Source organism: Rhineura floridana, chromosome 3 (assembly GCF_030035675.1).
Source record: "Rhineura floridana isolate rRhiFlo1 chromosome 3, rRhiFlo1.hap2, whole genome shotgun sequence".
Classification (NCBI taxonomy): Eukaryota; Metazoa; Chordata; class Lepidosauria; order Squamata; family Rhineuridae; genus Rhineura; species Rhineura floridana.
The window spans coordinates 194114999-194128183 of NC_084482.1; the positions used below are offsets into that span (position 1 = coordinate 194114999).

Sequence of the window (13185 nt, forward strand, 5' to 3'; positions counted from 1 at the left end):
TTATGGCCCCTCCCCAATCAAACACAGGGAACCCAACTGAACCTGAACCTCATTCACAGGTCTGCAAAGCCATGTCTGGCCCTGCTGAGACTTTACTTGCCTGATATATTACATGACATCAGGTGTAGGGCCGATGGGTATGTTTCCAAAACAGCCTTGCGAGCCAGATGGGAAGGACTGACAAACCTAATTAGGCCCACTGGCTAGAGGTTCACTACCACCACCACATTAGGACTACACAGCATAGCCGCTTTCTAGCCACAATATCCATATGTGACCTGCAACACACCCTCTAATTAGAATAGATTAATTAGCTCCAGGAGGTTTAACATGTGAGTACTTTGTTCTTCAGTAAACAAGAAACAGACTCAGCCGTTGGCACTGTCAAAACCACAGCGAGCAAAAAGGAAACGTTGACAGACATGGAAATGACAATGTGTTAATATGCAGGAAAAAACATGCCCTGCTTTGCATTTGCCCAAGAGGCACCTCACCAAATAAACAAAGCAGGGGAAAAGGTACGGTTGCATTAGCATGCATGGCTAAAGATTAAAATTCTGAAAAATCCCTTTATGACACCCAACCAAAAAGTCACAAATCAGCGAGCAAGCTTTTGAGTCTACTAGAACTGTTCCTCAGACTGGATATTAAGCAAAGCAGGAGGGCTGTGTGTGAGACAGAGAGAGAGAGGCTGGCTTGGTTTTGAAGCCACAGTCTTTGCAATGCTCAACAATGCATTTTTGTTGTATAGTCTCAGAAGGGGCTTGTGGGTTGTCATGAGGAACACCTGTACTTCAGAAATTACTGCTGCACCACTGCCCAGGGCAAATGAATAGAGTTATGGCTACAATTAAACATGCATCTGCTACCAAAAGCAGCAGGTTTGAGTCTCCTCTTCAACTCTGGCCTGCAACATCTACTGCTACAGAGTGCGTGATGCAATATCACCTGCCTCAAGTTTCTCTTCCCCATTTCCCTGCTTGATTGGCTGACACTTGCAGGGACAGGAAAACTCTTTTCATGTGGCAGGAAGTTGCATCATTTTTATTACTAGATGATACCAGGAAGATAGAGAGAACAAAATATAGGTTTTCAGTTTTCAGCAGAAGTCTTGTGATTTCCTACTCATGCACCTACCTCTAATATAACAGCCTGGGCTTTAAATTAGACAGCCCACATCCCAATGGAGAAGACACCAGATGCTCTATTTTGAGATGACCCACCTTTTCCATTTATTTCCCAGGTGGGAGGCAACTGTTACCAGCTCGTCTCAGCCATCCTTATTTTAATGACTTCTATTTTTCCTGTCATCTAGTTCCAGCCTGCCTTATAATTTATGCCTAACTACTCTGCATTCTTCAATGAATATGGTAGAATTAGAATTGGATCCTGGTGTTTTAAAAGCAAACAAAAGCATATTGGTGAATTGGGGGCTCCCAAACTTTGATTTCAACATCCTGGTGTTCTGGAGAGGTCAGTGGGTGAAGCGTGTGTTGCAATAGGAGGTGGGGAATCTCAGCCCGAGGGCCACATCCCCTTCTGAGCAAGCTTCTGAGGGCCACAGGCCAGTGGTGGGCAGGGCCAGAGGCAAAAGTGTGCAGAGCACTAAATGGGAATTTTGCTGTTGTATAGTAGGCCACTTTCTTCACACTCACACATCCCTCTCTGTCCTCCATTCAAGCAAGCAAGCAAGCTCAAGGGCACCTTCTAGCGAGGCAAAAACACTCAAGGGCGATGCAAAGCAGGGATTGTGAGGGGTTGCGCTCAGGAAGGTATGTTGCCAGGAAAGAGTCCCGAGGACCAGATAGATAGGCCTGGAGGACCACATTTGGCCCCCAGGCCTGAGTTTTCCCACCCCTGCAATAAGCAATCAAGCTTCACACAGACCTTGACGGTTGCTGCTCTGATCAGCCTGGCCTGGTCTGACTAGTGGCTTCAGTGTTACGCGTTTGTTCGTTCATGGCAATGAACACACAGCCTGGATCAAGTGCTGCAAAACAGCAGCAACCATCTCAGCATGCCTCTTTCAAGGGATTCTGAAGAACATTCAAAGTGACTTCAGAAAGAAGCAGATGGACTGAAAAACTGGAGTGCCTTAGTGTACATGTGAGCTGTAATTTTTCTGTGCAGGTGTAAAAAAAAGGGGGGGGAGTCTATAGACACCTTTGAGATGCCAGTTTTGCCAACAAAAATTATGGCAGCCAACCAGGAGCCAAACTGTAAGTTGGCAAGCTTGGGCTTACCAAAAATGACAGGGGAGTGATGTTTGCCTACAGTTTTTTTATAACTTATGCAGAAATTTTGTGTAAATCTAGATAGTATTTCCATTTTTTCCTATTGTTTGGTTCAAGGAACTATGTAGCAATACACAGACTGTGAGATTTTAAACTAAACTTAAAAAAAATGATGGCCATCTAGGCACTTACCAAACACAATCAGCACAATCCCAGCCAATCCCAGAATGAAACAACCTGTCCCTAATGCCCTCTTGGAAATTCCTGCAAGAATTAAAGGCGGAATGAAGAAACTTAACCACCACCCTGACCTTTGTTATTTATTATCTGCATCATATGTATTAAGGTTAGGAAAAACAAAACCTCTTCCAATTTATCATTAAGATTACGCTTTCTTCTATTTTGGCATGAGTATCTTGAAAATCACCTTCATGTCCTAAAACAGGAACCAACAGAAAGTTTTTTAAAAATAGCACAGTCAACATATATCCACCTCTGCCCCTCCCTTGCTTGCTCTCTGTTGTCCCTAGGAGCCAATCAGCATGAAATGGGAGAGTATTATCTACTGAGAAGAGTCTTCTCAGTGGCTAACTCACCTCCTTTCACTCTGATTGTCTCCCATTGGCAGGAGAGGACAAGGAAGCATGTTAGACGTCTGATACTGTTCCACCTGTCCCTTCTTTGGAGGGGATATATAGGCCGGCTGGCTGAGGGGGCTTGGGAGACCCACTGCCTGCAAGGGGAAGAGGACCATCGCTGCCCAGGGAGGGAGAGCCATCTGCCTGCCTGTGCTGCTGCTGCTGCTGCTGCGCTGCTGCTGCGCTGCTGCTGGAAGATTTCATCTACTTATATAGTGCTGGACGATGTTGGTTTAGCGGGTTGAATTGTATGGAGTGATTACACTCAAATGCATGTTGTATGCAAGGTGTAAGTTGTGTATTGTCTGTCTTATGTCGTATGTTATGTGTTGTATCTTTGTTCTAATTACATGTTTGTTGTATGTATGTTGTTTGTATATTGTCGTGGTGTACAAGAAGTGACTGGCAGCCCCCGGGGGGTAAGGGGTGGGTTTTTATGTTTATTTGTTATATTATTTAAGATAGGCCTGTCCAGCAGGCAATTAGGGATAGGGGCATGTGCAAACCAAGGAGGGATGAAACAGAGAAGGAGAGGGGCCAAGCTATACCAAGTTTGGGCGGCAGGTGACGGATTGATGCTAGGGGCAGACCGTGTCAATTTAGAGGAACACGGGATAGATGCATAATACCTATCCCGTGTTCCAGGTCTGCCCAAAACCAGAAGTTAACTGGGGGAAGCAGGATTCCTACCGACCTTCGATTGCTGATGTGTAATGCCAGGTCTGTGACACAAAAAACATCTGTCATCCATGATATGATACTGGATGAGTGCGCAGACCTGGTGTGTATCACGGAGACCTGGCTGGACGAGGCCTCAGCTCCCATCCTTAAGGCCATGTGTCCGCCGGGTTTCTATTATGCACAGCAACCGAGGGTGGGTAAGCGGGGAGGGGGAGTGGCAGTCATCTACCGGGAGTCTTTGATTTTCACCAGGCCTCCGCTCCCAAGGACCAAGGTTGTTGATTGCATGTACTGGAGGTTGGGCCCGAAGGGCAGTTTGGGGATCTTGCTCGTGTACCGCCCGCCCCGCTGCACGGCAGATTCCCTGTCCGAGGTGCTCGAGGTGGTCTCGGATGTACGAGCGTTGACCCCAGAGCTTTTAGTACTGGGGGATTTCAACGTGCATGCTGAGACCATCCTCAGTGGAGCCCCTCGGGATTTCCTGGAAACCATGGCTTCCTGGGAACTGCACCTTAATAATACTGAGCCCACCCATGTAGCCGGTCATGCTCTCGACCTTGTATTTGTCCTGGGAGCGGTAGGAAGTGTTCTGAAGTTGGAGGCTATTTCTTTCACCCCCGTGTCATGGTCAGATCACTATCTGGTGAATTTTGACATCTCGATGCCACACACCCTCCGCAGGGGTAAAGGACCTATTAGAATGGTCTGCCCTAGGCGCCTGATGGATCCAGAGGGATTCCTGACTGCGCTGGGGGAATTGGAACCTGCTGAAGGTCGCCCGGTCGAAACCCTGGTGATGGAGTGGAATGAGGGAATCACCAGGGCATTAGACCGGGTGGCTCCGAAACGTCCTCTCCCCCTGAATAGGACTCAGACGGCTCCGTGGTATACACCCCGATTGCGTAGTCTGAGGCAGGAGGTGAGACGACTAGAGCGCCGGTGGCGAAAATCCCGTTCTGAAGATGCTTGGACACAGGCAAGAGCAGCAATAGCTGCCTACCAGGTGGCAGTGAGGGCAACAAAGAAGGATTTCTTTGCTGCCTCTATTGCATCCGCAGAGTGCTGTCCCAGGAAGCTGTTCCAAGTGGTCTGAAGCCTGGTCGGTCCAGTTGCTCAGGAACCCTTGGAACATTCTAAGGCTTCCTGTGACAAATTGGCAAAGCACTTTGCTGATGAAGTCGAGCACCTGAACAACTCGATTCCGTACGCTGTGTATGCAGTGGGGGATCCAGAGTTGACCAATTGCAGTCCGGTTCTGTGGGATCGGTTCCAGTCTCTCCCTTCTGAGGATGTGGACAAGGTGCTTTCAACGGTAAAGCCTACCACCTGTCTGATTGATCCTTGCCCATCATGGTTTCTTATGAAATGTAGGGAGAAATTAGGCGAAGGGATCAGGGCGGTGGTAAATGCATCCTTGAAGGAGGGTGTTTTGCCACCAGCCCTCAAGGAGGCAATTATAAAACCTATTTTGAAAAAGGCCTCCTTGGATCCCAAAGTCTTGAACAACTTTCGCCCTGTTTCAAATCTGCCATTTTGGGGGAAGATCATTGAGCGAGTGGTGGCTGGCCAGTTGGCAGCACACTTGGATGAAACGGATTATTTGGATCCATACCAATCGGGTTTCAGGACTGGACATAGTACTGAAACAGCCATGGTCGCTCTGGTGGATGATATGAGGAGGGCATTAGACGGGGGAGAATCCACCTTTCTTGTTCTCCTGGATCTCTCGGCGGCTTTTGATACCGTCGACCACGGTATCTTGTTGGATCGCCTGGAAGGATTGGGAATAGGAGGCACTGTTTTGCAGTGGTTCCGTTCCTTTCTCTCTGACAGGCATCAACAGGTAGCATTGGGAGATGAGGTTTCAGACCCTTGGCCCCTCACATGCGGAGTGCCACAGGGTTCTATCCTCTCTCCCATGCTATTTAACATCTATGTAAAGCCGCTGGGAGCTATCATCAGGAGTTTTGGGCTGCGATGTCATCAATATGCAGATGACACGCAGCTCTATCTCTCCTTTAAATCTTCACCAGAGATGGCTGTGGAGACCTTGTCCAAGTGCCTGGAATCCGTGAGTGGATGGATGGGAAGGAACAGACTGAAGCTCAATCCTGATAAGACCGAGGTGCTACTTGTGGGTGACAGGGGGAGGTTGGGTGCTGTTGACCTACAGTTTAATGGGGTAAGTTTACCCCTGAAAGATCAGGTCCGCAGCGTCGGGGTGGTTCTTGATTCCAAGCTGTCCATGGAGGCTCAGATTTCGGCAGTGAGCCGGGCAGCTTGGTACCAATTACATCTCATACGGAGGCTGCAACCCTACCTCCCTATTCATCAGCTCCCACTGGTGGTACACGCCCTGGTCACCTCTCGATTAGACTACTGCAATGCGCTCTACGTGGGGTTACCCTTGAAAACGGTCTGGAAACTACAACTGGTGCAGAATGCGGCGGCTCGGTTGCTTACAAACAGCCGCCGCCGTGATCACATCACGCCAGTATTATTTCACCTACATTGGCTGCCAGTTGTTTTCCAGGCCCAATTCAAGGTGTTGGTATTAACCTTTAAATCCCTATACGGTCTCGGCCCAGTTTATCTGAAGGAGCGCCTCCAGTACCACAAATTAAGCCAGCCTACCAGATCAGCCACACAGGGCCTTCTCTCAGTCCCACCAACTAAAACAGCTAGGTTGGTAGGGACTAGAGAGAGGGCATTTTCAGTGGCGGCCCCCACTCTCTGGAACTCCCTCCCATTCGATCTTCGCCATGCCCCTTCCCTGGATATATTTCGCCGGGCATTAAAAACTTGGCTTTTTGGACAGGCCTTCAGGAATTCCGGGGAGGGCTAACTTTTTTGGGATATTTTATTATCTATTGATCGCCCTAACTGATTTCATGCTGCTGTGATTAATGATCGTTCTGATTTTATTGTATTTTATCTGTATTGTATTGTAATTTACTGAATTTTAGTTTGTACGTCGCCTAGAGTGGCTTCGGCCAGATAGGCGACACAAAAATTAAATTTATTATTATTATTATTATCTTCTCAATGACTAACACACTCCCCTTTCATGCTGATTGGGTTGTAGGACACTTAGGGACCCAGCTGGGATCCTGGTCCCCCAAAAAGTGAGGGGTCTAAGACCCCCGAGATCCAGAACAACGACACCCCTGTGAACCTGTACTGTTATAAATAAATAGTTTTTCAAGTACCTAGGACTCTGGCCTCACGATGAACTTGACCTTGTCAGATGTTGCACTGAAACTTACCTAATGCTTGTGGAGAGAACAAGGCAGTATATTTAGAAATGTATGTACTGCTATAGACTGTGCATAATGTTCATCCAGATTCTCCTGCCTTAAAGTCAGGGCCAGCTCTAGACATCGTCATCATCTATTATTATTATTATTATTATTATTATTATTAGTGCATTTCATGGCTTTGATGCACAATTTGCATGCATGATTATTTATCCCTAACCAATAAATGTGCATGCAGGATCTCTAAATCTGTACGCATTCATGCCATATATAAGCAAACAAAACAATTTTTTCCTTTAAACGGTGATAAACATATATATAAAATATTAAACAGGAAAATAGGTGATTATTAATTATAAAGGCAATAAAAATTAGGGTAATTTTATGCAGAAATATCCCTTGATCTATTCTTATTTTCTGTTTGGAAAGCCTTGTATTAAACTTTGTGTATTATGAGTGGTAATATATATATGTATGACGATGCATATAATAAAGAAAGAAAGAAATGGGATCCAACATTAGGGTGGACCAGTATTAAATAGTGTTACATTAGGGGACAGCTTTAGAATGTTAACTCTAGTTAAGCAGTTCAAGAGATTCCTTGCCTTGCCTTTGCCCTTTTGAACTGAGACACAGCATTAAAGAGATTCAAAGGCTGGGCGTAAATCCGTTAGAAAGGCCCCACTGGACCCAACCAAGCTGGATCTTGTCAAGCATTCTGTTTCTACAGAGTCCCCCACTCACCCTGCTGCTGCCTTACTTGTCTTTTTTCTGTACCAAAAAATCCTAAACTTTGAACCCTTTCCTTAGAGGGGAGTTGCTCCTGGCCCTTGATCAGTCCTTCTCCAGCTGTACAATATCAAATAGTAAGCAATGTCAGCCTCTCCTTCGCCATCATCAGTCAAATATATACTTCCGTGAATTGCACTGACTGTAATTTTCCCCATGAATGGTAATAAAAAACAACAGTAACACAACACAACCATGCAAAAAAATAAAAACATGAGCCTTAAAGCTACACAGGTCATGCCACCATTCCCTTTAATTTATTTACTGATTAATGCCAAAATAGGCTTTTAAGCAGTTTACAATGTATGCAAATCAGATACACAAAAATTCAAATATAAACATATTTATCTGTTAAATTTATATCCTGGCCTTCCTTCCAAATAAGGTCATGCAGGTTAGTGTTGCCGCGTTTACGTATGAAGATACACTATTTGTTTCAGGTGTTAAACAAAGAGTGTCGGCACCCTCTGAGCCCAGTCCCTCAGGGGTAGTTGTCTGGGGCTGTGAGCACACTAGTCGCCTACAGCAAAGCATTTCCATTGGCCACACCTGGAGAAGCAATGGGTTGATCGGCGGATTGGTTGCGAAATCTATTTGAAGATGAATTTTTAAAAAATGCACTGGAGCCGATCCCACCAGGTTTTAGGGAAGGGTTTGACTAGCATCGTATGCCCCCATTTTCAGAAAACAGAGGTGGAGATGCATTGGCACCGGCAGAACAATAAGTGTGTCTCTACCCGGAGTTGCTGCTGACCATAAGTCCAGTCCTGGCAATGGCTGATTTGCAATGATACTATTTTTCTTTCTTTATTGATTTTTAAAGTTACTTTTAAAGTTTTGCGCTTTGCGCTCATGCGCCCCCCCCAACATAGCTTATATTACCTATCTGAGAAAATTTTTCCCATGATGATGGGTGTCAAGAGTGTGGTATTGCAGAGATTTCGGGGACTTGCTGTACATAAAGAAATCCCCCGCATGCACTGCTGTTGCCAGGAACCCCGTCTATCAAAGATAGGTCACTCAGCAGACCAGGATCTTCATGACTCCCAGGCCAGAGGGATGTGTGGAGGGAGGTTCACTACTACAGTGTTCCCATATGTAATGCTTTAGTTTGCCCCCTAGGAAAGAATAGCAATCATTCACTTGTTTGGGAGAAATTAAAGTGGGTCAAGTGAAAAAGACATTGGGAGGAAGAAGCCCAAAGCTACTCCCTGCCCCTGGTGACCAAAGCCATTGAGTCTGGGCTGTTGCTGTATGGATAACTCTCTTTTCTTGGTCACTCTAAAGTGTGACAGAATATCAGAAACCAGCTTTATATGTACAGCATATAATTAACAACTCTCCATTAAAGCATTGTACAGATACACAAGACAATCAGAACAGGATCAGATTATCATGGTAAATCAATAAGGCAGGATAAAAATCCAAAGACTCTCACCTGCTATTTCCTAACAGAAAGGCCTCAGCTAACTAAATTTATTTATTTATTATTTAATTTGTATCCCGCCCATCCTTCCAGCAGGAGCCCAGGGCGGCAAACAAAGGCCTAAAAACACTTTAAAACATCATAAAAACAGGTCTTAAAATACATTAAAACAAAACAGCGTTAATTTTTTAAAAAAAAAAACATTTTAGAGAAGGGTTAAAAACATTATTAAAAAAACATATTAATAAAACACCTTTGACACCTGATTGTATATAGTTTCAATTAATTTTAATCTTGTATTTTTATATTGTTGTAACCCACCCTGGGAGCTTATTGGTGAAAGGTGGGTAAGAATTTATTTATTATCATTATTATTAATAATAATAATAGACAGCAGACCTATAAATGGCAATGATGTTCAAAAGTAATTTTCACAAATTGCTAAACCACTGAGATACCTGAGGGTTGTATTCAATACTAATTGCATTCAATACTAATTCAAGTTAATAGACATGACTAACGTAGGTTCATAAATTTCAGTAGGTCTACTCTGAGTAGGACTTTGTTGAATACAACCCTGAAGGTTAATTATGCATCACCTCTAAGATACAGTAGCTTACTAATAGAATGGACCATTTATATTAAGATGCTAAAGAAAACAAAGCCCCATTTGAGTAGTTGGGAATGCTGCTGAAATTCCAGAATATCGCCCTAGCTTTGATACCTGAAATAGTTGCCCAATCTTAATTGAGAGAGAGGGAGAGGTGTGCCTCAGAGAAGGATATCATTTGATAATAATTTAAAATGCCTGATCAGCAACGATTCTTTAATCTGTTAACAACTTTTAAATAATCCTTTTGGGCGAAATGTGGGAAATAATTAATCATCATCATAATCATCATAGCAGTAGCAACGTACAAACAAAGCATTCAATTTTCTTTCCTTCAAAAAACTCAAGTGCACAGCAGGAATGCTATAGAGTTAAAGCAGGAACCGTATGGGAGACATGAGAAGACGTACCTTGAATCCTCTTAGCTTGTGAATAATGCGTAAAGGTTTCATTAATTGGCCGAGGACTTAATGCCATATAACCTTCTTCATCTTCCATGGCCCGAAATGGTTATATATATTAAGAGGCTAAAACAAAGAATGCACTTGACTAGATGTCCGATTTATTCTTTTGAATGTGGGGCTTAAGGTTGCAAAGGAAACGTGAGCACCCTTTCTGGTGTCTGAACTGTGAAACCACAGGTGAAGGTCTTAAAAGTGGCTTTCAGAGATCATAATCTGGCACAGCATAGAAGCAACCATTGCCTCAATCTAGCAGCGAACCATTGCCTCAGTCTAGCATTTTCCTTTGGCACTAGATCTCCAATGCATACACAGGTTGCCCTAACCATTTCCACGCAGATAGTTAAGCTATGTGAACATTAGTACCTGCTCCCTATATTGAAATAAATGGGGCCATCCCTGAATGCAAGATCACTTTGTGTGCATCAGGAGTCAGGACACATATGAAGCTGCGTTTCAAGTGATTCATACAACCTGCGGTTTGCTTTTCAAAGGCCTGTAGATTTATTGTGACATCCTCAGCTTTAAATTAGCCTTTAAAGTAATATTCTAATCCTCATGCCTATATAGGACAGCTTGAAGCAAGCCTTTAAAAGGTTAATAAATCAATAAGTCACCAACCACCCTTCTCACACTAATGCTTGACTGATTCAGATGTAACGATCTTTGTCCAATAAATTATAGCTTATCAGACTGAGAATGTTACATTGGAACTGGGCTTAAATCTCATGACATTTACATGTGAGTCAGGTTATTTGGGGATAAGACAAATCCTATCAGCAATATCATATGAGATATATAATGTTGGAAAGTAGGTTTTGGAATCGTGTGAATCTTAAGAACCTTCCCCCTCTGGTCCTGAAAGGTTTTAGGTGAAATCTGTGCCTGGATCACAGAGCAATGATATGACTTGCACAGTCAAGACTGCATGGATACAAAAGGGAAACCATTGCTGAAAACAAATATGTGGGGTAGTTTTCAGTAGTCATAAATGTAGCAGAAATGATGGTCCAGTGCTCAGAGTTTGTTTCCTGTATAATCCACCTCCTCACCTCTGGGAAATGCTCAGTGCTCCAACGTCTCATGCACAACTGAAACTGAGGTTCAGCAACGGACTCAGCCTGTTGCTATTTTTTTCATCTAAAGGTAGAATCTCATCTACCTGAAAATCTGCTGTAACACAATAGTCTTCTATATGTCCAGAAGACTACAGTAAAATAAGCCAGGGCAGATACTGCAGCGTGCCCTACAGAGACCTTGAGTATGCAACTCCATAAAGCATAAAATCACAGCGCTAAAGGGGACCTTGGAGGTTATCTACTGTAGCCCTTTGGGCCCTGTTCTGTGCAGAATCTGTAATATAGGATGCAACTACGGCATCCCTGATAAGATGGCCATCCAGTCTCTTCTTAATATCCCCAGAGAAGGACAGTCCACGATTTCCTGAGACAGCCAGTTCCATTGCACCATTAAGATGTTTTTCCTAAATATTTAGCCAAAATCTGCTTCCCTGAAATATCCAGCCCTTGGGACAAGGACAAATTACACAGGAGACAGAAACACTGAGCACTTGACCATAGTCTCTGCTACATTTATAACTACTGAAAACTACCCCACATCTCTGTATTCTTGAGTTTGCTCCATCTTCTGTATGACAGCTCTTCAGATATTTGAAGACAGCTATCATGTTGCTCCCCCCACCCCATTTTTCTTTTCTTTTCAAACTAAGCATATTATTACAACTGGCCCTCGCAGGCCTTTGTTTTCTAGACTCCTCACTAACTTGGCTGCCCTCCTCTGGACACACTCCATTTTGTCAATGTCCTTCCTAAAATAAGGCACCTAGAACTGGGCACAGTCTGACCAAAGATGGTGCCTCTAAAAGTTTCCATGTACTCTTAACAGCAGGCAGAGAAGACAAGATTACATTACAGCAGTTGCTAATAATGAAAGGGTTAAGCACCACAGCAATCTTATACGTGTCTTAGGGGGCTGCCCCAAGAGATTTTTCTGCCTGAGGCAGCGGCAAATAGTGCCCCCTGCCCACTCAGCCAAGGTGGAGACTAGGGGCACATCCACACCACACATTTAAAGCACATGACTTCCCTGGGAACTGTGGTTTTTCCCTCACAGGGCTAAAAATTCTTAGCACAAACTACAATTCCTACATGCATTGGATGTGCTTTATATGTACCTGAGGTCAATCAAATTACTTTGGCACTTGGCCCCCTCACTCTGCCGTATGGCAAGGCCTGCCTTGCTTCAGGGGGCCAGGGCCAGGCAACCTAAGCAGCTGAGTTCCTTCGCAGGGACTTCAACCATCCTTCCCCCTTACATGTCCCCCCTCTTTGAGTTATGAAAAAGCAACAAATAAATGTAATAAATCATAATAATGCCTCTTTGTGCTGAAATGGTCAGAGAAAATAATTATGAAATTGTAAGTGTGGCATAGTGGTTAGAGTGTTGGACTACCACCTGGGAGACCAGGGTTCGAATCCCCACACAGCCCTGAAGTTCACTGGGTGACCTTGGGTCAGTCACTGCCTCTCAGCCTCAGAGGAAGGCAGTGGTAAACCCCCTCTGAATACCACTTGTCATTCATAGGGTTCCCATAAGTTGGGATCAATTTGAAGGCAGTCCATTTCCATTTTCAGGGACAGTGGGAAGATGACATACAGGCCTGAAAAATGATAAGCAGATAGGCACTTCTTGGTGGCGGCACCCGCCATTTGTGGAATGCACTCCCCAGTGGGGTGTGTCAGTTCCCCTAACTACTACCTTTTAGGAGAAATTAAAAAACATTCCCGTTTATCCAGGCATTTGATAGCTGAAAGTCTTTGTCCTAGCAACTCTGAAATGATTAGTTTGAGACAAGGTGATGGCTTTTAGGAGTTTTTAACAGCTTTTAGAAGGTTGTTTTCAACTGTTTTTAGAAGTTTAAATTGTATTATTTTGGTGTTAACATGGGTTCCTTTGGAGGAAAGTGAAGGATATTATTATTATTAGTAGTAGTAACAGTAATAGTAAATCTGCTGCATCTCTTAAAGTCTGGGTTAACTAATCTTCTTTTGTACGAGGGCTGCATTCTC

General features: G+C 44.1%; 1 protein-coding gene across 2 annotated transcripts in view; it reads right to left on the reverse strand.

Moving 5' to 3' along the window:
- LOC133380942 (killer cell lectin-like receptor subfamily F member 1) overlaps positions 1 to 13185 on the reverse strand; it is a 32867-nt gene that overhangs the window by 16550 nt on the left and 3132 nt on the right. For both annotated transcript variants that reach the window (XM_061619198.1, XM_061619199.1), the window contains exons 2-3: positions 10046 to 10162; positions 2427 to 2498 (exon numbers count right to left, since the gene is read on the reverse strand). In XM_061619198.1, the coding sequence (XP_061475182.1) occupies positions 2427 to 2498; positions 10046 to 10133 (160 nt within the window). In that variant the 5' untranslated portion in view covers positions 10134 to 10162. The remainder of the gene's footprint in view (positions 1 to 2426; positions 2499 to 10045; positions 10163 to 13185) is intronic.